The sequence below is a fragment of the Monodon monoceros genome, unplaced genomic scaffold, assembly GCF_005190385.1.
Source record: "Monodon monoceros isolate NGI ecotype Baffin Bay Population unplaced genomic scaffold, NGI_Narwhal_1 Super_Scaffold_14, whole genome shotgun sequence".
Taxonomy (NCBI): Eukaryota; Metazoa; Chordata; class Mammalia; order Artiodactyla; family Monodontidae; genus Monodon; species Monodon monoceros.
Genome location: NW_021703770.1, coordinates 76,066,009 through 76,091,966, shown reverse-complemented (window position 1 = coordinate 76,091,966; position 25,958 = coordinate 76,066,009). Strand labels below are relative to the sequence as shown.

General features: G+C 50.3%; 2 protein-coding genes across 11 annotated transcripts in view; one reads left to right on the top strand and one right to left on the bottom strand.

Annotated features, from left to right (window-relative positions):
• SPIDR (scaffold protein involved in DNA repair) overlaps positions 1-25,958 on the top strand; it is a 384,011-nt gene that overhangs the window by 342,820 nt on the left and 15,233 nt on the right. For 5 of the 10 annotated variants that reach the window (XM_029223063.1, XM_029223069.1, XM_029223068.1 and 2 more), the window contains 4 exons: positions 5,911-6,004; positions 6,711-6,825; positions 7,089-7,142; positions 11,369-12,007. In XM_029223063.1, coding sequence (XP_029078896.1) covers positions 5,911-6,004; positions 6,711-6,825; positions 7,089-7,142; positions 11,369-11,533 — 428 coding nt within the window. In that variant the 3' untranslated portion in view covers positions 11,534-12,007. Of the gene's footprint in view, positions 1-5,910; positions 6,005-6,710; positions 6,836-7,088; positions 7,143-7,333; positions 12,810-25,958 lie in introns of those variants that run through there. The other 5 variants (XR_003793585.1, XR_003793584.1, XM_029223072.1 and 2 more) reach the window with 4 other exon arrangements.
• CEBPD (CCAAT enhancer binding protein delta) lies at positions 12,281-13,879 on the bottom strand. Its single transcript, XM_029223073.1, has one exon. The coding sequence runs from the start codon at positions 13,853-13,855 to the stop codon at positions 13,085-13,087; it is 771 nt and encodes a 256-aa protein (XP_029078906.1). The 5' UTR covers positions 13,856-13,879; the 3' UTR covers positions 12,281-13,084.

Sequence of the window (25,958 nt, the reverse complement as noted above, 5' to 3'; positions counted from 1 at the left end):
TTTTGCTGCATCCCACAAGTTTTGATGTGTTTTTGTTTTCATTTAGTTCAAGGTATTTTTACATTTCTCTTGAGATTTTTTCTTTGATCCACATGTTATTTAGAAGTGCGTTGTTTAATCTCCAAATATTTGGGGGGTTTCCTTTCTGTTATTGATTTCTGTTTAATTCCATCGTGGTTTAGGAGCATATTTAGTATGATTTTTATACCTTTAAATGTGTTAAGGTGTGTTTTGTGACCCAGGATGTGGTCTGTCTGGATGAATGTCCCATGAGAGCTTGAGAGGAAGGTGTGTCCTTCTCTTGTCGGATGGAGGTGTCTGTAAACATCAGTCAGAACCGGGGAAGGTGCTACTCAGTTCAACTATGTCTTTATGATTTTCTGCCTGTGGATCTGTCGGTCACTGGTAAGGGGACTTGAAGTCTCCAAACACAATATATAAAATACAGCCATGGGCTTCCCTGGTGGCGCAGTGGTTGAGAGTCCGCCTGCCGATGCAGGGGACGCGGGTTCGTGCCCCGGTCCGGGAGGATCCCACATGCCGCAGAGCGGCTGGACCTGTGAGCCATGGCCGCTGAGCCTGCGTGTCGGAGCCTGTGCACCGCAATGGGAGAGGACACAACGGTGAGAGGCCCATGTACCGCAAAAAAAAAACAAAAAAAACCAATAAAATACAGCCATGGGTCTCTTTCTCTCCTCGCAGTTCTGTCAGTTGGCTTCACGTGGTTTTAGCAGCCTGTTGTTAGGCAGACACACATTAAGGACAGATACGTCTCCTGGGAGAACAGACCCCTTTCCCATGAGGTAACGCCCCTCTCGATCCCTGATGCCTTTCCTTGCTCCGAAGTCGGCTGTGTCTGAAATTAATGTAGCTCCAGTTTTCTCTTATTAGCATGAGCATAATATACCTTTTTCTGTCCCTTTGCTTTTCATCTCTGTGTGTCTTTGTGTTTGAAGCAGATTTCTTGTAGACACCGTAGAGATGGCTCACAGTTTTTGTCTGCTCTTAAGAGTCTGTTTCTTATATTTAGACCATTCACATTTAAAGTGAATATTTATATCATTGGGTTAAGATCTATCATACGTATATTTGTTTTCTGTTCCTTGCTCTTGTTTCTTTTTTTGTTTTCCATTTTCTTCCTGCCTTTTCTCATCTTTTTCTCCCCCTTGGCTGCACCAGGCGGGATCTTAGTTCCCCGACCAGGGATCAAACCCAGGCCCTCGGCAGTGGAAGTGCCAGGTCCTAACCACTGGATGCCAGGGAAGTCCCTGCCATTTCTCATCTTAATTGAGCATTCTATGTGATTCCATTTTCTCCTCTCAGTATGTCAATTATACTTCTAGAAAAAAATTTTAGTAGTTGCCCTAGAGTTTGCAATGTACACTTAGAACCAGTCAAATCCACTTTCAGATAACACTGCCTGCTTCAGGGTGTAGCCACATTATCAGTCTCTCCCTCAGTCCCTTGTAACAGCTGTCATTCACTTCACTTACAAGGCATAACACTGAACCCATCATTGTTAGAGATCAGTTTAGAACCACAAAGGTTAAAGATTTTACTTTACCCCCATTTATTCCTTTTCCAGTGCCCTTCTTTTCCTTTATGTAGTTCCAATTTCTGACCTGTATCATTTCATTACCTTCATTACCATTTTAACATTGAGCACTCTGTGGGTCTCTCTGAAGCTGTCCTGCAGGCGTGCAGGTGGGTCAGATGGATGTGTACAGACTGTTACCACAGTGCAGCCAGGTCCTCCGAGAAGGCCCAGCTAACTAGGGATTAAGAGAAGACGAAGCCCAGCTGCAAAAACCAGGGATTGGCCCAGCCTCCCACACAGGAGCCACCAGCCAAGGCAGAGGCCATGCAGGAACCAGCTCCCAGATGGACACAGGGACGGGACCCCCTGCCCTCCAGCCAGCCGTGGGCTGGCCCAGACTGGATTCCATCAAATCCAGGATAGCCCCTCAGCCGTGCTGTGCTCTGCCCTGCCCAGCCTGCCCCAGGAGGGGCTCTCAGTTGGCCTCAGGGTCTCCCTCGGCCGCCTGGACCTGGCAGGACAGCAAGCGTGTTCCCTGAGCAGAGCTGGGATGGACGCAGGGAGTGGCCTGTGCGTCAGTCACTCGCTGAGAACCCGCAGCACCTGCCAGGAAGATGTCTCCAGGAGGTGACGGCGCCCACGGCCTCCCTGCCCGAAAGGCGGCTCCAGAGCCGCGGGGACTTCCTCCCAGTCTCTTTTTGGGGACAGCTTTGCAGTTGGTTTTATCTTCCTTGCCCCACTTGACACTTTGTATCTGCCGCTTGCTGGTGGGTGGTGATCTTCCCTGCACTGTGCAGGGGGTGCGCTCACGCAGGGGGCAGAGTCCTGTCCTCAAACCGGGTGTCGACCTTGACCTAGAAGAAGGTCCTGAGCCCCAACTTCTTTCAGCCAGAAAGAAGGGCGGGGACAGTGTGGCAGAGAGCTGGCCACCCACGAAGGATGGGCCGGAGTGCTTCCCGTAGGACCCTCAGGAAGGACCTTTCACAAAGTCGTTTTCATAAACATGGGATACACCTTTCCAAGCCTAATTACAAGAGGTTTCTGTAAATGAGACAAAGAATGTAAAGGCTTTTAACAGCAAACTGCAGCAATTTGCCATATTTCTCAAACCCTAACAACAGTTGTTGTTTTCCTTCTGATGCTTCTTTAAGTGAATGTCCTAGATACTAAAGGTTAATAGTACAATTCCCACCTGTCCCCTGGGTTGCCAGAAGGGATTGCCAGTGGTGTGGAGACCCCAGATGAAATGTATTTCCTCAGACTGTGCCTCGTTCCCTAATTGGAAGGAAATTGCTTAATCCCATGTAAGTGTAAATGCTGTTAACACCCAAAGATATTCTAGGGTAAAGGAAACTGTGGTTTGTAGCAGTCTTCTTTTTCTTAATTCATTTAGCAGACCTGCCAAGGACTGTGTGAGCCTCTGTGCTGACACCCCCTGGGGTGGGAGCCCTCCCCGCAACCTGGACTCTTGACATTCATGAAGACACACCTTCGGCTGTATTATAAGCTCTTATTGGCTTAACTTTTCATTGCTTTGACTCAATCTTGATTAGATTTGCAAGAACAATGAAATTAGCTGGGCAGCCTTTTAAAAATCAAGCTGTATTATTTTCATTTTGCAAAAGCCATTCAAGGATGCATTGCATGAATGCATTTTGATAAATTGAGCCTACTTAGTTCTCATCATTCTGTTTTATCCTCTACAAATAAATTTTCTCCTAATGTTTGTTCTAGTGGAGAATGAAATTCTTTGCTCCAAGAGTGTGAAGGATGACTCTTCTATCTTTCTGGAAACCTAGGTCACATCTTACTTTTTTTAAAATGTCTAATTTCACCACTTTTCAACAAGGATGGTCTGTGATTTGCAGTGAATCTTGATGGTATGTACAATGCTTCACATTCCAAGAAAATCAGACCAACTCAGTCCCCTGTTTAAAATTCCTTTCTGTCTCATCCCTTCCAAGACCAAGTCTGGAATCCCCAGCGAGACCCTGGATGGTCCTGGCCTGCCAGCCTGCGGACTTCACAGCAGTCTCACCTGCCTCTTCTTTCTGCCTGTTTGGCCTCCAGGCCCACCTCAGGGTGAAGAGTGGGCCTGTGCCTCTCCCTACGTGCAGCCCCTCCTCGGGTCCATTCTTTCGGGAAGTCTTCCCTGACACTTAGGCCAGCCTAGAGGCCTCTCTTTTGCACCTCTGAGGGGTCTTTTCCATTTCTCAATTTAGCATTTATTTCATGGTTTTCTTTAATAAACTGATTTTTTTTAGAGCAGTTTTGGGTTCACAGCAAAACCGAGCAGAAGGTACAGAGCTTTTCCGCGTTCCCCAACCCCCATACACACACAGCCTCGCCCGCTGTCAGCATCCCCCCTGGATAGTTGATGACCGTGATCGACACGCCATCATCATCCAGAGTCCATAGTTTACAGCAGGGTTCACTCTTGGTGTTGTCATTTTATGGATTTAGACACACTTCGGACATGTAGCCATCATTACAGCATCATACAGAACAGTTTCCCTGGCCTAAAACCCTCTGCGCTCCACCTCCTCGCCCTCTCTCCCGCTTGATACCCGGAAACCACTGATCTCTTCACCATCTGTATAGCTTTGCTTTTTCCAGTATGTCCTATAGTTGGAATCATACAGTGTGTATGTAGCCTTTTGAGCTTGGCTTTTTTCACTTAGTAATATGCATTTAAGGTCCCTTCACGTCTTTTCATGGCTCAAGAACTCAGTTTTTAAAAATCATTGAATAACATTCCACTTTGTAGATAAACCAGAGCTTATGTATCCATCCAGCTACTGAAGGACATCTTGGTTGCTTCCATGTTTGGTAATCCTGAATAAAGCTGCTGTAAACATCCACGTGCCGGTGTTGATGTGGACACACATTTTCAGCTCCTCTGTGTAAATACCAAGGAGCGAGATTGTTTGATTGTATGGTAAGACTGTGTTTAATTTTGTAAGAAGTTGCCAAACTGTCTTCCAAAGTGGCTGCACCATTTGCGTCCCCACCAGCAATGATGAGAGTTCCTGTTGCTCCACATCCTCACCAGCATTCGGTGCTGTCAGTGTGTGGGCTTTGGCGGTTCTCATAGGTGTGTCGCGGTGTCTCATTGCTGTGTTTATTTGCATTTTCCTCAAGACGTGATGCTGAACATCTTTTCACATGCTTTTCTGCTGTCTCTGTATCTTCTCTGGTGAGGTGTCTGTTCAAGTCTTTGGCCCAATTTTTAATCAGGTTATTCTGATTCTTATTGTTGAGGTTTTTCGTTGTTGTTGTTTTTTGGGGGGTGGGGTGGGGCTGTGCTGCGCGGCATATGGGATCTTAGTTTCCCAACCAGGGCTCGAACCCGTGCTCCCTGTATTGGAAAGAGGATTCTTAACCACTGGACCGCCAGGGAAGTCCCTTTACTGTTGAGTTTTTAAAGTTCTAATATACTTCGGATGGCAGTCCTTGATCAGAGTGTCTTCTGCAGATATTTTCTCCCACATTTCGTGATCTTTTTACTTGTTATTTGTTTATCTGCTTTTCCAGCCTGACTGTGGCGTCCATGAAAGTGTAGATTGTGGCATCTACCCTATGTTCAAAGTGCTATGTGTATATCCCACACTAAAGAGCATTGTATGTATTTGTTTGTTGAATAAATAAACCACAAACGCTGGAGTAAAAAAGAAATGAGGGAACCAGAGAAATCACATAAGAAGAGATACTGACAAACCAATAAGCATATTTCTCTTTCCGTACCGAAGAAGCGGAGCCTAAGCTGTGGAGCTCGAGCCTTACCGTCCGGCAGGCAGTGCTGCCTGTGAGCGTCAGTGCAGTGGGCGGGCGTGGGCGGCAGGGGTCGGAGGTTCTGTGGGAAGCGCCTCTGAAAGGGGTTCCGCCATCTCTGTGCTCACGCGCTTGGACGCAGTAACCCCACTCCATGAGCGCATCCTAAGAGAAGGGTCCAGCACGGAAGGAGCCAGGTAGACAAATGCCCACCGCCTCGGGCTAGGGCAGTTTGGAGGCCTGGTGTCCAGTCAGGAGAGTGGCCGAGAGAACCGGGACCTAAGGGGACAGCCATGCAGCAGCCTAAGGGCAGGACGAGATGGAGCAGGGATGGGGTGCTCGTCATGGCCTCAGAACATGCACGTTGGAAAAAGGCAAAAACGAAAATACTTGGTTAGTAATATGCCTGAGCTTTAAAACCTGCTCTTTGTTGTAATTTTGTGCCATGAATGGAAATTTTAAAAAGCTTAGAAACATTTATATAAACTCACAAATGAGAAGCAAACCTGGGGCACCTCATGTTACCGTCTGTGACCTGAGGGGCAAAGAGAAGTTGGGGGACAGAGCCGCCTCTGAGCCCGGGTCTGCTTCCCTGGGCCTAGGCGCTGTGGTCGCCGTGGACGAGAGCACCGCCTGCTCGTGGCCTGCGTGTGACCTGTGTGGCGGTGAGAGACTGGAACGGAGGCCGGAAGACAGGTAGGGGCAGCGGCAGCAGCAGCCCGGGACCCCATTGCCTTGTGCCTCGGGCCAGGGGCCGGGCCCAGGGCACACGGAGGAGGCCGGGCACCGTGTTTTCTCTCCTCACGACTGGGGTTCTGCGGTTCCCCGAGGCTCTTCCTGTCTTAAAAGAGAGAAGAGCCAGGTTTCCTCAGCTTCTTTGTTATCAGGCGGGAGAAAAAGAACTCGGGGCTAACACGAATGTGAGACACACTTGGTGACGGCACAGCCGACCTCTGCAAGCAGACATCCCTGCCCAGCCTTACCGCCCCCCCACCCCAGGGCCCGTCCTCGGCGCCAGTCCTCCGGCCCCCCCGTGACTGTCGGAGGCACGTGCACAGGGCGTGTCATCACGTTCCTGCTTCTTGACGCCTCACAGGTGGTGGCCTGGACAGGCCTTCCTTGGAAGCAGGAAGGAGCAGAGACACTGGTGGTGGGAGCAAGTTTGCCGTCCGGCCCTTCCCCTTGTTGGCTGCTTGGCTCAGCCGGGGGGGCCCCCACGCTGGGCGCTGCGACCTCGGAGCCCAGGCTGCTTGGGGCCTGTTCCAGGAGCCGGGTTTCTGAGCGCCCCCCCCCCCCCCCCGCTAACACGGCAGACGGACACTCACTCACGTGCAGGAAATGTCTGTGTGTCTGCCCGCTGCCAGGCTCCCACGCTCTGTGCCTTCTTGTTTCCAAACAACAGGGGCGCCTTCTCCTGTGGGGACTGCTCCCGCGTGGTCACCTCTCCCCTCCTCAGAAGGCACCTGCAGGTCTTCCTGGACTGCCCCTTGCGACCCCAGTGCACAGTGAGGGTCAAGGTAGGAACCGGTGGGAGCTCGTGCATCCGCATCCACCTACTGTGCGCCCCCTTCACCCGCGGCTGGGCCAGGGTTGCATCTCCTGCTCTTTTCCTGGGAAAGGGGGCAGGGCTCCCCCGAGGGGCCGCAGCCCTCCCCTGTCTGACTCTCCAAGGCTCTGCGATGGAAGCTGGTGGCTTAGAGTCACACGTCAGGCCTCGGTGGGGGATCGTTCCGCGTGAGCGGGGTTGGGGTCCTGACCCCGCCCGTGACTATTCTTGCAGCTGCTGCAGCACAGTATCTCTTCGCTCCTGAGGTTTGCCGCCTGCGAGGACGGGGTAAGTTGGGGCACCCAGCCCAGGTGCGTGTCCTTACTCTCCTCCCCCGTGTCCCTTGGCTGCAAGGGCCCTCCATGTGCCACGTGCGAGCTGAGAGTCCGGACTCTCCCGAGACTCGGCTAGGCCTTCTGCTCCCTCTTCTGACTCACGCCCGAGTCTGCTAACAAGATCCTTTCCCTTTTGGAATCGAGGTTATTTTCTGATCGGTCTTGCAGTAGACGTACGAATCTGTCCCCCAGCTTTGCTTATGGTAAGTCGGTCTTGAGGTTTCAGGTTAAACCTCCTGCCATGGTTTCACGTTAATAGGACAACTACCTGAGATGCACGTTTTTATAAATTGCTGGGTCTCTAGTCTGAGTGCCTGGAAACTTGACTTTCACTTCTCAGATCTGCCCTGTTACTGTGGTGAGCTTTGTAAAGAGGTGTGAGGTGTGCTCCTCAAAGAAAGCACCACCTGAGCACACATACCTTACCTTTGGTCCTCATAAACGAGAGAGGTCTGTCCTTGTCAGAGCCATTTGAAAGCCCTGCAAGTGGCCTGTGGAATCGCTGAGCCCTGGAGAGAGTGCTGTGTCTGTGCCCTGCTGGGATCCACATCCAGGTGGCAGATATGGGCCAGCTCGTGAGACTGTTGTGAAAGGGGAGGCTCACACTTGCAGAACTTTCTGATGGGTTCCCGAAGCGAAATGCCAGCTCTGATGCCAGCCCGAATTTGGAAGCTCCCAGGCTGCTCTCCCGGCCACTTGCCAGTCCTGTCCCAGCCCGTCCTGGGCTTGGGGTGTCGGGGGAGAAGCAGCCCTTAACACTCTTTCATGTGCACCGGATGTCAGAGTTTGGAGTAAATTGGAATGTGGACAGATCTGTGCACAGAACCTTTAAGGATCCCTGGTCTGACTGTGGTTCCAGCTCTGATTCCTGGCCTCGCGCATCTCTTGAGAGCAAGTCAGTGACCCCCGCAGCGCAAACCTTTGTACAGGGGGCTGCTGCGCGGTGGGGATTGATGTTTGAACCCTGCTGTAGGAGGGCTTATAGACACATGTGCCTGACTGTATGACAGTCCGTGTCAGTAAGCGTGTGTGATGCCCGGGCACCGTGCTGCCCGCTGTCCCCATGCTGCCTCACCTCCTCCCCAGCATCCCCGTGGGCGCAGCCCATGCTGCCCGGGAGGCGTCGGGGTAGGCCCGCGGTACGCTCCCTGCCGGATTCAGAGACACTGCAGAGCGGGGCCATCGCTCTGCTCACCACCCGCAGGGTAGGGCCCGCAGGGGCCTTGTGTGTGTTGCGCTCTCGTGGAGTCCTGCGTTTCACGGGTGGCGAGGCCGCGGTTCCTGGGACTGCGGGTGCTTAGGTGAGGCCGATGGAGTGGGTTCCAAGGTGGGGCTGCAAACAGGCACTAAAGCCGGCAGATCCGGGTCATCGGAGAACACGTTCCTCTGGAGGATGCTGGGGGAGTGCTGCTTAAGGAGAACAGAACAAAACGAACCCAGCAGAGCGCATGGCTGAACGCCTGGGGACAGCACCCAGAGCACCTGCCGGCCCTGCGGTTACTCAGGCGCCTGCCTCCCCTGGGCCCCCGGCTCCCAGGAGGGTGGCCCTCAGCCACCTGCTCCATCCAGGGACCTGGCAGGAACCTGCGTTCACGTGTCGCTTCGGGTGGAGGCAGGCTGTGCCTCCCCCACAGTAAACTCCCGCTGCTCCTAGAGACACAAGAGGCGGGCGTGCAGCCCAGTTGGCGAGCGCCTCGGTGACGCTGCGTGGCTGCTCTGCTGTCAGAGGCGAGGCCGGTAGGACTGGGGGGCGCCGAACTCCTAACCCCCCACTACCGCCCCCCAGTCTATGGCCGGTGGATTCTCAGGCTTTACGCTGACCTGGAGGGAAGCGGACACCTTCCTTCCTACCTGTAGGAGACCTCCCGGGGGCATCGGCCACGAGGCTCATCTGGATTCTGTCGGTTTTCAGGGTGAGAAGGTACATTCGCCAAAATCCAGAGAATCAGATGAGGACTTTACACGAGAACCGCGGCTCCACTCCCGGAACAAAATGTGCCGCTTCCGGGCCGGCACACACACGTGCCTTTAAAATAGAGGCACATTTTACACATGCGCGTTCGTATGACTGGCACATGTGAGTTTACTGGTGTGATTGTTTTAACTTCTCCGTCTTAACTTCCCCCAAATATAATGTATAGTGTAATGTCCATTTATAAACGAGACAGTTATTATCGAAAACTGTAGCTGCCAACCCTGACACTTTAAAAAGAGGGTTTCTGCGGACTTTTCTTCCAATGCCAAGGCCCGTGCTCGTACCCAGCCGCCTGGGCCCACACCCACGCGCAGGTGCAGCCCTCAGAGCCGACACAGCGCATCCAGCATCACGGCGTCCTCCCGGCCCTGGGTGGGGACTGCCCTCCCAGGTGTCACTGTCGCCTTCCTGCTGTTGTGGGCTCCATAGAAGCCCTGGGAGTGACCTTGACGTCTTGGCCGCGGGAGGCCTCCCCACTGTCCAGTCGCATCCTCTCCTTCCCTCTCTCTGCCTGCCTGGACCGGCGACTCTCAACCCTGCTTCACCTGGCGTGCCACCAGGAAAGCCGCAGCTCCCTGCGAGCCACGGTGGGGAGGCCGTGCCTGTCTCGTAGGCGGGAAGACAGCCACGGCAGTGAGCTGGCTTTAGGGCAGCGTCCACATCCCAGACCGATCTGGACACTTACTGCTTCAGAATGAGCCGTCTCAAGGCTCGGTGCTTCCACACCGAGTCTGCACACAGACCTGCAGTCTGGACGAGGCTCCATGGGGCAGCAGCTGGTGCCCCAAAGCTGGGCTGGTGTCCCAGGAGGCCCTTCAGTCCCCGGCTGGCTGCTGTGCTCCTGTCGGCTGGGACCTTCCCGGGCTCTGGCCAGACATCCACACGGCCTGGACGCCCTCACAGCATGTGACTGGGTCCCGAGCCGGGCAGAAGATGGGCCCCGGTCCTGACAGAGCCTGGGACACACTCAGTGCCCCTCCCCTCCCATTCTGTTCACGAGAAGCCAGTTGGCCTCCCAGCCTGGACCCAGGGGGAGGGCAGCGAGGTGCCTGTCAAGGAGCTACAGACGTGCCAGCTTTGGCCATGTTGTCTGACACCCGCCCCCCCCCCCCCGAGTCCCCTCTGCCAAGACACTAATGGTGGAGGGGTGAGTTAGCAGTGAGCTCAGTCGCCACAGACGCCCGTCAAGTGTCTGGCACAGAGGAGGGCTGAGAGGTACTCCTGACGTTACTCTGCAAGTGGCAGCAAAGGAATTTCCGAAAGAACACGTGACCTTCTAGGGCTTCAGTCTCCAAAGACCAATAAACCTCTATTTTCAGCCCCACCCCCAAAAGAAACTGTTCTGAGGTGTGATCCACGGAGACCAGGAGGGCACAGCCCACCTTCCCAGCCTGCTCACCTGGGGCCCCTGCCGCCCGTGGTTCTACATTCCCATGTAGAGATGAAACTTGCCCACAATTCACCAGTTCCCTAAGACAATTCATCCAACAGTGTGAAGGAAAGGCTTTCTGTGGCATAGGAAGAGGTGTTCAGCTCAGCGCAACTCTGGGAGAAATGGGATCCTGTTAACGAGGGAAGTTTGGGGCAAAGGAAGTCCTTCGACCAGAAGTGTTGCTCAAGTGGGGAAGTGGGATGCAGCAGCAGGCGTGATGTGTGCCTCCTGCTGGGATGCAGGCCATGGCCCTTCCCATGTGTTTCCCCCCCAGTTTCTCCTAGGACGGCCAGCTGGGAGATGCACATCCTTGCACCCACTAACAAACATCGATCACAGATACTTTTAATGTTCTTGTGTAAAAACTAGCTCGGGGGCTTCCCTGGTGGCGCAGTGGTTGGGAATCCGCCTGCCGATGTGGGGGACACGGGTTCGTGCCCCGGTCCGGGAAGATCCCACATGCCCCGGAGCGGCTGGGCCCGTGAGCCATGGCCGCTGAGCCTGCGCGTCCAGAGCCTGTGCTCCGCAACGGGAGAGGCCACAACAGTGAGAGGCCTGCGTACCGCACAAAAAATAATAATAATAATCGGCTACCAGAAAAAAGCACTTCCTTCCTTTGCTTTTGCTGCAGCCTGTTCTCTCCTCTGGAGAGGGGTGGAGAGGGGTCATGGGCCGGGGAAGGGCCTTATGCTCTGTCTTTGGTGTCCTGAGCCGATGGGCACAGCAGGCCCAGGGCTGTTTGCTTTAACCAGCCTGCCTCTTATCCCTGCAGAGTTACGAGGTGAGGAGTGTCCTTGGAAAGGAGGTGGGGCCGATAACCTGTTTCGTCAGGTCCATCACCACCCGCCCGGCCAGCTGCGTGGGATTGGAGGAGGTGGAACTCCTGAGCGAGGGGGGAGCCTCTTCAGCACACCGGTGGCAGCCGCAGGATCCGTGAACTTTACAAAGTGGCTGCCAGTGGTGGTGGTTCGGTAGTTATTTGTTAACTCTAGGCAGAGTGAATGTACTTTATGATCTTGAAGTGGAACTTCGATTGGGGCCAATGTTAGTAAAATGGCTTTGTAAACTGTAAATCAAAGTACTTCCTTCTGCGATGATATATATTTTTATTGCCTTTCTGCAAATTTAGGAACACGAGAGAGCTTAAATAAGCTTGAGGTTTTCATTTTGTATTTACCTTAGACAATAATATAGTAGAAAAAGTTATTTTGTTCTACTGTAATTCTAAAGTGTTCAAATTTTACAATGATTCAACGTGTTTTTCTTATATTTCTTTTAACATTTCCCCAAAGAATTACCCTGCCGAGTGTAAACCTTTGTCCTCTATCGTCATATTACTGCTCTGCACAGTGTCCAGCCTAAGCTTAGTTCTGCAGCTCAGTATTTTTTGGAAAATGTTCTGGGGAACTGTGTCAGAGGTAAAACTGTTTCCCATAAAGTAGAGATAAAGTGACTGGCCTGATGGTAGCTCCTTACAGAGAGACTGACAGGTCTGGTTAGTCCTGCCGGGCACTGCGCCAGGACTACGCTGCTGCAGGAGAGCTGGGGAATCGCTCTCCTTGTTGGCAGAGATCTGAGTTAAAACTAAAACCACGGATTAATCTGGACACTGTAAAGATTTCGCGTTTCCTCCCTTATGACAGTGTAATAATGACAGGCCACGGTTAACTAATTACATAATATAGACGTAGCAGCCAAGACCAAGGGAGGCTGCCTAGTACCCACTCTCATGGGGGAAAGGCAACGGCTTTATTTATTCGTCCAGATTCAGCTTTGAAGCATTACCAGTACCGGGAAGGTAGCCGATTTTAAGTAGCTTTGTGACCGTCCTTTCCATCTCCTATATGACTTCTGTACTTTATGCACTTTGAAAATCTACTTGAAGCTGTCTACAGGACTGAGGGAAGCGAAAGCAAATCCCATGAAAGCCAGAATGAGTGGGACTGGTTTTCGGATAACCTGAGCCCTCCTCTCCTTGCCCCCGACTCGAGGTGGGACCCGCTCCGGCCGGTTTCCGACACGTTCCCGGGGCGCCTTCCACCCGAGCGGGTCTCGCTCGGCAAGTTAACCGGCACGTCCGCAGGTGGAGTTTGGCCTGTTGGAGAAGCAAAGCGACGGTCCTTCCAGGAACCCGGCCCCGGGGCGCACACCAGCCAGACGCGCCCTCGCGCCCTCCCCGGCCAGTCCGGAGGGCCGCGAGCGCAGGAATCAAGGTGGGTCTAACACGCCTTTATTCTTACAAATACTGTAAAAATCAGTATAAAAAAGTGAGCATGCTCAGTCTTTTCCTCGTATCTACAGTACAAAGGTTTGTCCGAAAAGTCTCTTTAACGAATGTACCTTAGCTGCCTCCTCGGGCGTAGGATGCAGAGAAGCTGCCGTCACAGTAACTTAGGGTCCACGCGGCAGCTGTCCGAGTCCCGGCCCCGCCCGGGGGTCCGGCCCGGCGGTTCCAGGCACTGCGGCCGCAGCCCGCACGCCCCCCGCGTCACCGCGCGTCCGCCGCCCCCGCGCCGGGCAAAAAGGGCGCGCCGGGCAGCTGCTTGAAGAAGCGCCGCAGGCCGGCCAGGTCCCGCGTGAGCTGCTCCACGCGCTGCTGTAGCTTCTCGTTCTCGGCCGAAAGCTCCACCAGCTTCTGCTGCATCTCCTGGTTGCGCCGCTTAGCCTTGTCGCGGCTCTTGCGCACGGCGATGTTGTTGCGCTCCCGCCGCTGCCGGTACTCGGGGCTGCCGCGGTCCGGGCCCCGCTTGCCCGCTGCCTTGTCGCGCGCCGCCCCAGGAGCTGGGGGCGCGGGGCTGCGGCGCGGCGGCTCGGGCGACGCGGGCGGAGTGGGCTGCGCGGCGGCCGCCAGGCTCACCACCGTCTGGGCGCACGCGGCCACCTGCGCGGGCAGCAGCGAGCCGGGCGCGTCGCCGTCGCCCCAGTCGGGCTCGCGCTTGAGCGGTCGCGGCGCGGGGCCGGGGCCCGCGGGGCGCGCGGGGCCCCCGGGCAGCAGCTCCAGGGCGCCCGCCTTGTGGTTGCTGTTGAAGAGGTCGGCGAAGAGCTCATCGTGGCACAGCTCCAGGGTGGGCACGGCGGCCATGGAGTCGATGTAGGCGCTGAAGTCGATAGCGCTCTCGTCGTCGTACATGGCGGGCGCGGCCGGCTCGGCTCCGCGACCCAGCTTCCCTGCGCGGCCGGGCTCGTAGAAGGCGGCGGGCTCCGCAGTCCAGGGCGCGCCGCGCGCCGGGCCGTCCAGGCTGAAGAGCGCGGCGCTCATGGCGGCGTCGGGCCGACGGCGAGCGCGGTCCCCGGGCGGGCCGGGCGCCGCCTTTTCTAGCCGGACTGACGCGCACGCCCCGCCCCGCCCCGGCCGCGGACCGCGGGACCCCCGCCCGCGCGCCTCCCCCGTGCTTCCTGCCCGCCGGCCCGGCCCGCGCAGCGCTGCCGGGAACGACCCTCCCTCGGCCGCGCCTCCTCCTTCCTGCTGGTGGGTCGGGGCCTCTGCGCCCGCGGAGTCGAGGCGGAACCAGAACGGGGCCCGGGCCAGCGCGCGGACTAGGGCCCGGGGGCGCTCCCCCGCGGCTTCAGGGAATTAGGGTCTCGCGGCTTCCGGATGGCGGGGTTGGAGACGCTGCCCCGCGGGTTCCGCCGGGTCCGTGGGGCGCTCTCCAACCTCGCGCGCCTAGGGCCGGGGGAAGCCGGGAACCACGAGCGCGCGAGAGCTCCGCGCCCCCGGAAAGCCCACGAACTCCCGGGAGCTCCACACTCAGAGCCCCGGGAGCCCCGCGCCCCCGACGCTGCTTCCAGGGACACTAGAGCAGTGCCATCTTGCGGTGATGTCTTACTTCAGCCCTGTCTTTAGTTCTAGGCTCTTTTTTTTTTTTATGCTGTTCAGTATTCCAAAAAGAAGTGCCTTTGGATCCAAAGCAGTGGGGTAGGTCCCCTTTAGGAGAAAAATAAGGTTTATACTAGCAGCTCTGACAAGGTGTTAACTTGCTAGCTCTTCACATTGTAAAATGCAGGTAAAGACTGAACTGGCTTTGTTGGTTAACGTTTCCTACAATTTGGGTCAGGCATTTCGGGTCAGTTCTATTTTTCACATCACCGTCCCTGTTCAGACCTGGTCTCTGTCCACATCCTTTCTCATTTCGTTGCTTCCCAACACCAAACGCTCCACAAGCTCCACAGTATTGCAGAGGTGACTTCTGATGACGGCACCATGGGATACTGAATAGGTTTTCTAGAAGGACAGACATAATACGCTAGAATTACTCAGGGGCCGTGATGTGGATGTCACACGATTAATTATCTATTAAAGGTAAAACCCAGGAACACTTAGAGTGTGGTTCATGCACACCCAGAGGAAAGACATATCTATTTTGGAAGCCATAAAAACACTACTAAAGCCCTCCCCAGTCAGGGAATGCAAAATAAATACACAGAGAACCATATTCTCATGAAAATGATTCAGTGAGATGATTAGTAGATTCAGATGTCAAATTGGGATTGAGCTTGAAAGAGATGCTACGCCCATCTTTTTTTCAATGTATTAACTAGTAATGATAATGTTTAGATTTAAGAGTTTTCTTCCCTTTTACTGAAAAAGAGAAAGGAGAGGTCGTAGACCAACAAAGTAGAGATTTGTTATGACGTTTAACGGCAAGTGAAAGACTATTAAAAATACAATAAAACAATTTAAAGTTTAGCTTCTGTGACAGCAGTTGTCCACAGTCATTTCTTGAATGTCTCCACTTACTGTCTTTTCCTAACTCTACTGTTAATTTATCCGAGATAAATACAAAGTTGGTCATGATTCCTCACTGTTAGGAGTCTTGAGCCTGTGTTCTGAGAACTGTCTAAAGGAAGCAGTCAAATAAGAAAGTATTCCTTAAAAACGTCGGAGCCTTGGATTCACCCGTGTTTATGAGGACGTTGCTATGTTGAGCTTAGTTGAGTTATTCAAATGCAGCACTTCACGTGGACTTTCTAAACACATCCGTCCTTTAGAAACTCAGGAGGCTGGATGTGCTCCAGCTGTGGGACACTGTTGGGGTTAGGAAATCGGGCCGGCTCACTCATAACACGAAGGGGCCATACCTCAGTCCTCACGAGGGACCACTTTCGGATGCTTCATACGGTGCAAGATATGGGGCAACAACAGTTCTCCAAATGAAAGTCTGGAACAGTGAAAATGTTTTTGAGCAATGCCAGTGTCAAGAGGAGGGAAATTGTGACTCTAGCGCCCTCTTCAGATGATGATTCTCAACTATCGGATTAGATACTTTGTTCATCTTCTGGCTCAGGAATAATTTTAACTGTATGATATGTTCTCATGTGTTTTGTGTCAGACAATAGTGAGGTTACAAATATAGGCTTTTCAGATAAACCTGATTTCCAGTATTTTGTGTGTGTGTGTGAAAGGAAATATGAGGGCCAAAAGAATAAAGCCCCTGGGTATTAGGGTCACACATCCTTGGCAGTGCTTTATAAAGCCTGTGTATTTTACTAAAAACCTACTGTGATGGGTAGAAAGTTCTGCATTCACTTCAGCCTCTGGAATTTAAGAGACAGATCTCCCAGATTACAAAGTAGCCAGAGCTGAAAACAGTTATTTGATTCTGTGAGTCAGGTGTCCAACCTGCCATACACTTGCGCATGTTCCCAGTAATAAAACACAAGGAGGAGCGATTTGCCTTCCCAGCCTGTTATTCCTGTGAAGTGGATTCAGTCTCTCAGGCACACCTGTCAGCCCTGCCGCAGCTCACTGGTATTTTGATAGGAATGGCGCTGAATCTGTAGATTGCCTTGGGTAGTATGGTCATTTTAACAATACTGATTCTTCCAATCTGAGAACAAGGTACATCTTTCCATCTGTTTACGTCATCATCACATTCTTTCATCAACGTCTTACTTTTCAGATTATATGCCTTTTGCCTCCTTAGGTAGGTTTATTCCTAAGTATTTTATTCTTTTTGATGTGATGGTAAATGGGATTGTTTAATTTCTCTGAGATTTCATTGTTAGTGTATAGAACTGTAGCAGATTTCCATACATTTATTTTGTATCCTGTAACTTTACCAGATTCTTTGGTGAACTCTAAGAGTTTTCTGGTGGCATCTTCAGGATTTTCTCTGTATAGCAAATCGTGTCATTAGCAAACAGTGACAGTTTTGATTCTCCCTTTCCTATTTGGATCCTTTCTTTTCTTTTTCTTCTCTGATTGCAGCGGGTAGGACTTCCAAAACTATGTTGAATAAAAGTGGTGAGAGTGGGCATCCTTGTCTTGTTCCTCATCTTAGAGGGAATGCTTTCATATTCTCATAGTTGAGTGTGATGTTAACTGTGGGTTTGTCATATATGGCCTTTATTATGTTGAGGTAGGTTCCCTCTATGCCCGCTTTCTGGACAGTTTTATCATAAATGGGTGTTGAATTTTATCAGAATCTTTTTCTGCATCTACTGAGATGATCGTATGGTTTTTCTTCTTCAGTTTGTTAACGCGGTGTACCACGTGGATATTGAAAAATCCTCGTATCCCTGGAATAAATCCCACTTGATCATGGTGTATGGTCTTTTTAATATATTGTTGAATATGGTTTGCTGGTATTTTGTTGAGAATTTTTGCATCTGTGTTCATCAGTGATACTGGTTTTGTGATGTCTTTGGTTTTGGTGTCAGGGTGATGGTGACACCGTCATAGAATGGGTTCGGAAGTGTTTCTTCCTCTGCAATTGTTCGGAATAGTTTCAGAAGGATAGGTGTCAACTCTTCTCTAAATGTTTGGTAGAATTTGCCTGTGAAGCCATCTGGTCCTGGACTTATTTGTTGGGAGTTTTTATTTTTTATTTATTCATTTTCTTAAATCTATTTTTTTGGCTGCATTGGGTCTTTGTTGCTGTGCTAGGGCTTTCTCTAGTTGCAGCGAGCGGGGGCTACTGTTCATTGCAGTGTGCAGGCTTGTGGTGGCTTCTCTTGTTGTGGAACATGGGCTCTAGGCGCATGGGCTTCAGTAGTTGCAGCATGCGGGCTCAGTAGTTGTGGCACGTGGGCCTTAGAGTGTGTGAGCTTCATTAGTCGTGGTGCCTGGGCTCTAGGGCATGTGGGCTTTAGTAGTTGTGGCTCACGGGCTCTAGAACACAGGCTCAGTACTTGTGGCGCACGGGCTTAGTTGCTCCGTGGCATGTGGGCTCTTCCCGGATGAGGGATCGAACCCGTGTCCCCTGCATTAACAGGTGGATTCTTAACCACTGGGCCACCAGGGAAGTCCCTGTTGAGAGTTTTTAAATCACAGTTTCAATTTCAGTACTTGTGACTGGTCTGTTCGTATTTTCTATTTCTTCCTGGTTCAGTCTTGGGAGAATTTATGAATTCTGGGTTGTCCATTTTATGGCCGTATATTTGCTCATTGTAGTCTCTTACGATCTTTTCTATTTCTGTGGTGTCAACTGTAACTTCTCTTCATTTCTGATCTTATTGATTTGGGCCCTCTCCCTTTTTTTCTTGAGGAGTCTGGCTAAAGGTTTATCAATTTTGTTTATTTTTTCAGAGAACCAGCTTTTAGTTTCATTGATCTTTTCTGTTCTTTTTTTAAAAAATATTTTTATTGGAGTATAATTGCTTTACAATGGTGTGTGTGTTAGTTTCTGCTTTATAACAGAGTGAATCAGTTATACATATACATATATCCTCGTATCCCCTCCCTCTATCCCCTCCCTCTTGCATCTCCCTCCCACCCTCCCTATCCCACCTCTCTAGGTGGTCACAAAGCACTGAGCTGATCTCCCTGTGCTATGTGGCTGCTTCTCACCAGCTATCTGTTTTACATTTGGTAGTGTATATATGTCCATGCCGCTCTCTCACTTCGTCCCAGCTTACCCTTCCCCCTCCCCATGTCCTCAAATCCATTCTCTATGTCTGCATCTTTATTCCTGTCCTGCCCCTAGCTTCTTCAGAACCTTTTTTTTTTAAAGATTCTCTATATATGTGTTAGTTAGCATATGGTATTTGTTTTTCTCTTTCTGACTTACTGCACTCTGTATGACAGACTCTGGGGTCCATCCACCTCACTACAAATAACTCAATTTCATTTCTTTTTATTGCTGAGTAATATTCCATTGTATATATGTGCCACATTTTCTTTATCCATTTATCTGTCGATGCTTCCATATCCTGGCTATTGTAAATAGAGCTGCAATGAACATTTTGGTACATGATTCTTTTTGAATTATGGTTTTCTCGAGATATATGCCCGGTAATGGGATTGCTGGGTCATATGGTAGTTCTATTTTTAGTTTCTTAAGGAACCTCCATACTGTTCTCCATAGTGGCTGTATCAGTTTACATTCCCACCAACAGTGCAAGAGGGTTCCCTTTTCTCCACACCCTCGCCAGCATTTATTGTTTGTAGATTTTTTTGATGATGGCCATTCTGACTGGTGTGAGGTGACACCTCATTGTAGTTTTGATTTGCATTTCTCTAATGATTAGTGATGTTGAGCATCCTTTCATTTGTTTGTTGGCAATCTGTATACCTTCTTTGGAGAAATGTCTATTTAGGTCTTCTGCCCATTTTTGGATTGGGTTGTTTGTTTTTTTGATATTGAGCTGCTTGTAAATTTTGGAGATTAATCCTTTGTCATTTGCTTCATTTGCAAATATTTTCTCCCATGCTAAGGGTTGTCTTTTCGTCTTGTTTATGGTTTCCTTTGCTATGCAAAAGCTGTGCCTATTTCCTCTTCATTTGTTTGGTCTGGTGGGTTTTTACCTTGCTCCTTCATCTGCTGTGTGTTTCTCTGTCCTCTCATTTTGCTTAACTTACTGTGTTGGGGGTCTCCTTTTTCCAGGCTGCAGGTTCATGCTTCCCGTTGTTTTTGGTGTCTGCCCCCAGTGGCTAAGGTTGGTTCAGTGGGTTGTGTAGGCTTCCTGGTGGAGGGGACTAGTGCCTGTGTTCTGGTGGATCAGGCTGGATCTTGTCTTTCTGTTGGGCAGGACCACGTCTGGTGGTGTGTTTTGGGGTGTCTGTGAACTTATTATGATTTTAGGCAGCCTCTCTGCTAATGGATGGGGTTGTGTTCCTGTCTTGCTAGTTGTTTGGCATAGGGTGTCCTGCACTGTAGCTTGCTGGTCGTTGAGTGGAGCTGCGTCTTAGCGTTGAGATGGAGATCTCTGGGTGAGCTTTTGCTGTTTGATATTACATGGAGCTGGGAGGTCTCTTGTGGACCAATGTCCTGAACTTGGCTCTCCCACCTCAGAGGCACAGCCCTGACGCCCAGCTGGAGCACGAAGACCCTGTCAGCCACACGGCTCAGAAAAGGGAGAAAGAAAGAGAGGAAGGGAGGAAGGAGGAAGGAAATAATAAAGTTATTAAAATAAAAAATAATTATTAAAAAATTTTTAATAAAAAAAAGAAAAAACAAACGGACAGACAGAACCCTAGGGAAAATGGTAAAAGCAAACCTATACAGATAAAATCACGCAAAGAAGCATACACATACACACAAAAAGAGAAAAAGGAAAAAAAAAAAAAATATGTATCATTGCTCCCAAAGTCCACCTCCTCAATTTGGGATGATTCGTTGTCTATTCATGTATTCCACAGATGCAGGTACATCAAGTTGATTGTGGGGATTTAATCCGCTGCTCCTGAGGCTGCTGGGAGAGATTTCCCTTTCTCTTCTTTGTTCTTACAGCTCCCAGGGCTCAGCTTTGGATTTGGCCCAACCTCTGTGTGTAGGTCGCCGGAGGGCGTCTGTTCTTTCCTCAGACAGGACGGGGTTAAAGGAGCCACTGATTCGGGGGCGCTGGCTCACTCAGGCCGGGGGGAGGGAGGGGTATGGGTGCGGGGTGAGCCTGCGGTGGCAGAGGCCGGCGTGACGTTGCACCAGCCTGAGGCGTGCCGTGCGTTCTCCTGGGGAAGTTGTCCCTGGATCCCAGGACCCTGGCAGTGGCGGGCTGCACAGGCTCCCGGAGGGGAGGTGTGAGAGTGACCTGTGCTCGCACACAGGCTTCTTGGTGGCGGCAGCAACAGCCTTAGCATCTCATGCCCGTCTCTGGGGTCCGCGCTGTTAGCCGCGGCTCGTGCCCGTCTCTGGAGCTTGTTTATGCGGTGCTCTGAACCCCCTCTCCTAGTGCACCCCGAAACAATGGTCTCTTGCCTCTTCGGCAGGTCCAGACTTTTCCTGGACTCCCTCCCGGCCAGCCGTGGTGCACTAACCCCCTGCAGGCTGTGTTCACGCCGCCAACCCCAGTCCTCTCCCTGCACTTCGACCGAAGCCCGAGCCTCAGCTCCCAGCCCCGCCCGCCCCAGCGGGTGAGCAGACAAGCCTCTCGGGCTGGTGAGTGCTGGTCGGCACCGATCCTCCGTGCGGGAATCTCTCCGCTCTGCCCTCCGCACCCCTGTGGCTGCGCTCTCCTCCGCGGCTCTGAAGCTCCCCCCGCCAACCCCCGTCTCCACCAGTGATGGGGTTTCCTAGTGTATGGAAACCTTTCCTCCTTCACAGCTCCCTCCCGGAAGTGCAGGTCCCATCCCTATTCTTTGGTCTCTGTTTATTCGTTTTTCTTTTGCCCTCTCCAGGTATGTGGGGAGTCTCTTGCCTTTTGGGAGGTCTGAGGTCTTCTGCCAGCGTTCAGTAGGTGTTTTATAGGAGTTGTTCCACGTGTACATGTATTTCTGATGTATATGAAGGGAGGAAGGTGATCTCCACGTCTTACTCCTCCATCTTGAAGGTCTCTTCTGTTGTTTTCTTCGTCTCTGTTTCATTTATTTCTGCTCTGATCTTTATGATTTCTTGCCTTCTGCTGACTTGGGTTTTGTTTGTTCTTCTTTCTCTAGTTGCTTTAGGTGTAAGGTTAGGTTGTTTATTTGAGATTTTCCTTGTTCTCTGAGGTAAGCTGTATCACTATAAACTTCCCTCTTAGAACCACTTTTGCTGCATTCCATAGGTTTTGGATCGTTGTATTTTTGTTTTCATTTGTCTGTAGGTATTTTCTGAGCTCCTGTTTAATCTATTCAGTGATCCATTGGTTGTTTAGCAGCATAGTGTTTAGCTTCCACATGTTTGTGTTTTTTGCAATTTTTTTTCCTGTAGTTGATTTCTGGTCTCTGTAGTGTTGCGTTTGGAAAAGATGCTTGATATGATTTCAGTTGTCTTAAATTTACCAAGGCTTATTTTGTGGCCTAGCATGTAATCTATCCTGGAGAATTTTCCATATGCACTTGAAAAGAATATGTATTCTGCTGCTTTAGGATGGAATGCTCTATATATATCAATTAAGTCCATGTGGTCTAATGTGTTATTTAAGGCCTGTGTTTCCTGATGGATTTTCTGTCTGGATGATCTGTCCATTAATATAAGTGGGGTGTTAAAGTCCCCCACTAGTATTGTGTTACCATCAATTTCTCCTTTTATGTCTCTTAATATTTGCCTTATATTTAGGTGCCTCCCATATGTATATACAATCGTTGTATCTTCCTGGATGATCCCTTGATCATTATGTAGTGTCCCTCCTTGTCTCTTATAACAGTCTTTATTTTAAAGTCGATTTTGTCTGATATAAGTATTACTACTCTGGCTTTCGTTTGATTTCCACTTGCATGGAATACCTTTTTTCCACTCCCTCACTTTCAGTCTGTATGTGTCTCTAGATCTGAAGTGAGTCTCTTGTAGGCAGAATATCAAGGGGTTTTGTTTTTGTGTCCATCAGCCACTCTGTGTCTTTTAGTTGGAGCATTTACTCTGTTTACATTTAAGGTAATCATCGACATGTATGTTCTCACTGCCATTTTGTCAATTGTTTTGGATTTGTTTGTATAGGGTCGTTTTTCCCTTCTTTTTTTCTCTCTCATTTGATGACTAGCTTTACCGTTATGTTTGGTTTCCTTTTTCTTTTTTGGGTACATATCTGTTACAGAGTTTGGGTTTGCAGTCACCGTGAGGTTTTGTATAGCAGTCTGTATGTATACGTGATTGTTTTAAGTTGCTGATGGCTTAATTTCAAATGCATTTTGAAAACCCTGCATTTGTACTCTCCTCTCCCCCCCAATTACTGTTTCTGCTTGCATATTTTATGTCTCATTGTTTTGTGTATCCCTTAACTGCTTATTGTGGAATAGAGACAGTCTTACTACTTTTTTCTTTTAACCTCCCTACTAGCTTGGTGTGTGGAGATTTCCTACCTTCACTGTATGTTTGCCTTTACTGGTGAGCTTTTTCATTTCGTAATTTTCTTGTTTCTAGTTGTGGCCTTTTCCTTTTCACCTAGAGAAGTTCTTTTAACATCTGTTGTAAAGCTGGTTTGATGGTACTGAACTCTTTTGGCTTTTGACTTCTCCATCAAATTTGAATGAGGGCCTTCCTGGATAGATTATTCTTGGTTGTATTTTTTCCCCTTTCATCACCTTAAATATATCCTGCCCCTCCCTTTTGGCCAGTAGAGTTTCTGCTGAAAAACGGGCTGACAGCCTTGTGGGAATTCCCTTGTATGTTATTTCTTATTCTCTTGTTGTTTTTAATATTCTCTATCTCTTTGTCACTTTATTTACAGTGTGTCTTGTTGTCTTACTCTTTGGGTTCATCCTGTGTGGCAGTCTCTGTGCTTCCTGGACTTGGGTGACTTGTTCCTTTCCCAGGTTAGGGATGTTTTCAGCTATTATGTCTTAAACGTATGTTCTCAGGCTCTTTCTCTTATCTCCTTCTGGGGCCTCTATAATGCAAATATTAGTGTGTTTGATGTCCCAGAGGTCTCTCAAACTGTCATTTCTTTTCATACTTTTTTTTTTCTGTTCAGTGGCAGTGATTTCCACTACTCTGTCTTCCAGCTCACTGATTTGTCCTTCTGTACTACTGATTTCTTCCAGTGTATTTTTCATTTCAGTTATCGTATTCGCCATCTGTTTGGTTACTCTTTATGTTTTCTAACTCTTTGCTCAAAACTTCTAATTTCTCACTCTGTGCATTCTTTTCCCAAATTCTTTGATCATCTTTATGATTCTCACTCTGAACCCTTTCTTGGGTAGATTGCCTGTCTCTACAACACTTAGTTTTTCTTCCGGGGTTTTTTATCTTGTTCCTTCATCTGGAACATATTCCTCTGCTACCTCATTTTGTCTAAGTTGCTATTTGTATTTTTATGTTTGTGGTAAGTTACGTACATTTCTCAACCTTGGAGAAGTGGCCCTCTGTAGGAGACATCTTGTGTGTCCCAGCAGTGCACTGTCCTGCAGTGTCCTCCCATTACCTATATGTTCTAAGGGTTCCCCCTAAGAGGGCTGCATGGGTCCTTCTGTTACGGTGGGCTATGTGGCTGATCTGGTGGGCTTGGTTGGCCCCTAGTCCGGTTGGTTGCCAGGACCTGCCTTGTGTAGAAGCTGCTGGCTGCTGTTTAGCGGGGCCTGGTCACGAGGCAGCTGGCTACAGAACCCTAAGGGGCCCTGAGGCTAGTGCTGGCTCAGTGATGGGTATAGTCGGAGTCGCAAAGATTTAGGCCTGCCCATTGGAAACGGGCAGAGTTCACCCAATGGCAGGTGAACCCAGGTCCTGAGGTTAGTGCTGGACTATTGGGGGGGGGGAGGGGGGCTCCTGGTTCCTCACACAGTTAAGTGTGCGGTGCAGGGTATGCATTGGCCTGTTGGTGGACAGGGCTGGGGCCAGTTGGTCTCAGAGTACGGTCTGGCCTGCTGTGGGCAGGCTGGGTCTGCAGGATTGAGGTTTTCTTTTGTCTGCCCCGTGGTGGATAAGGCTGGTCAAGAGGCTGGTGCAGGCTTCCTGGAGAGAAGGCCTAGTGTCTGCCTGCTGGTGGTGGAGCTGGGTCTTGGCCCTCTGGTGGGCAGGGCCATGGTTAGGCATGGCTGTGGGCTCAGGAAGTCTTCAGGCAACCTGTCTACTGATGGGTGGGGCTACGTGCCCACCCGGTTAGTTGTTTGGCCTGAGGTGTCCCAGCACTGGAGCCTACAGGCTGTTGGGGCCAGGTCTCGGTGCTGATGAGCCAATATGGCAAGCAGCAGCAGCAGTTCACATGGTAGAATGTTCCCAAATGTCTGCCACCAGTGTCTGTGTCCCATGGTGAGCCACATCCACCCCCCACCTCTCCAGGAGACTCTCCAAGACCGGCAGATTGGTCTGACCCAGGGTCCTATCCGATTACTGCTTTTGCCCTGGTATGTGTGAGATTTCATGTGTGCCCTTTAAGAATGAAGTCTCTGTTTTCCCCAGTCCTGTGGGGCTCCCAAAATTAAGCCCCTCTGGTCTTCAAAGCCAAAATGCTCTGGGGGCTTGTCTTCCTAGTGCAGGACCCCTGGGCTGGGGAGCCTGATGTAGGGCCCAGAACTCTCACTCCTGTGGGGGAACCTCTGTAATATAATTATTCTCGTTTGTGGGTCGCCCACCCAGGTGTGTGGGATTTGATTATATTCGTGAGTCCGTCCCTCCTATCCATCTATCTCATTGTGGTTCCATCTTTGTCTTTAGTTGTAGAAGATCTTTTTTAGTAGCTTCCATTCTTCTTCATTGTTGGTGGCTCTGCAGATAGCTGTGATTCTGGAGTGCTCCTGAGAGGAGGTGAGCTCAGGGTCTTTGTACTCTGCCATCTCGGCCAGTCCCTCTACTGTAGTTTTTTGGTTTGTAGTTTCCATGGGGTTCATATATGATGACCTGTAACTATACTTATTTTAAACAGGTAGTCCTTTTAGAGTTCATACGTGTTCTAAAACATCTACATCTACATCCTTCCCCCACACTTTTTTTTTAAGATTATTTATTATATTTTTATTTTTGGCTGTGTCAGGTCTTAGTTGCGGCACATGGGATCTTCATTGAGGCATGTGGGGTCTTTTGTGTGGTGCACGGGCTTCTCTCTACTTGTAGCGTGCAGGTTTTCTCTCTCTAGTCGTGGCGTGCCGGCTGCAGGCTGCATTGGCTCTGTAGTTGTGACATGCGGGCTCCAGAGCACGTGGGTTCTGTAGTTTGTGGCATGTGGGCTCCAGGTGAGGCGTGCAAGCTCAGTAGTTGTGGCACGCGGGCTTAGTCGCACAGCGGCATGTGGGATCTTAAATCCCTGACCAGGGATCAAACCCGCATCTCCTGCATTTGTAAGCGGATTCTTTACCACTGGACCACCAGGGAAGTCCCAACACTTTGTGTTTTTGATGCCATATTTTACATCTTCATTTTTATCTCTTTAATGATACTTGATTTTACAAGTTTTTGTCTTTTAATCTTTGTACTAGCTTATTTAAGTGATTGATCCTCAGCCTGTAAATATATATTTGCCTTCACTAGTGCGATTTTTCCTTTCCTATAGATACTTACTCTTGTTATATGGCCTTTTCTTTCCCACTTAGAGAAGACCCTTTAACATTTCTTTTAGGGTTGCTTAGTATTGGT

Excerpts from the sequence above, each read along its gene's own strand:
- CEBPD (XM_029223073.1), bottom strand. The coding sequence starts at position 13,855 with ATGAGCGCCGCGCTCTTCAGCCTGGACGGCCCGGCGCGCGGCGCGCCC.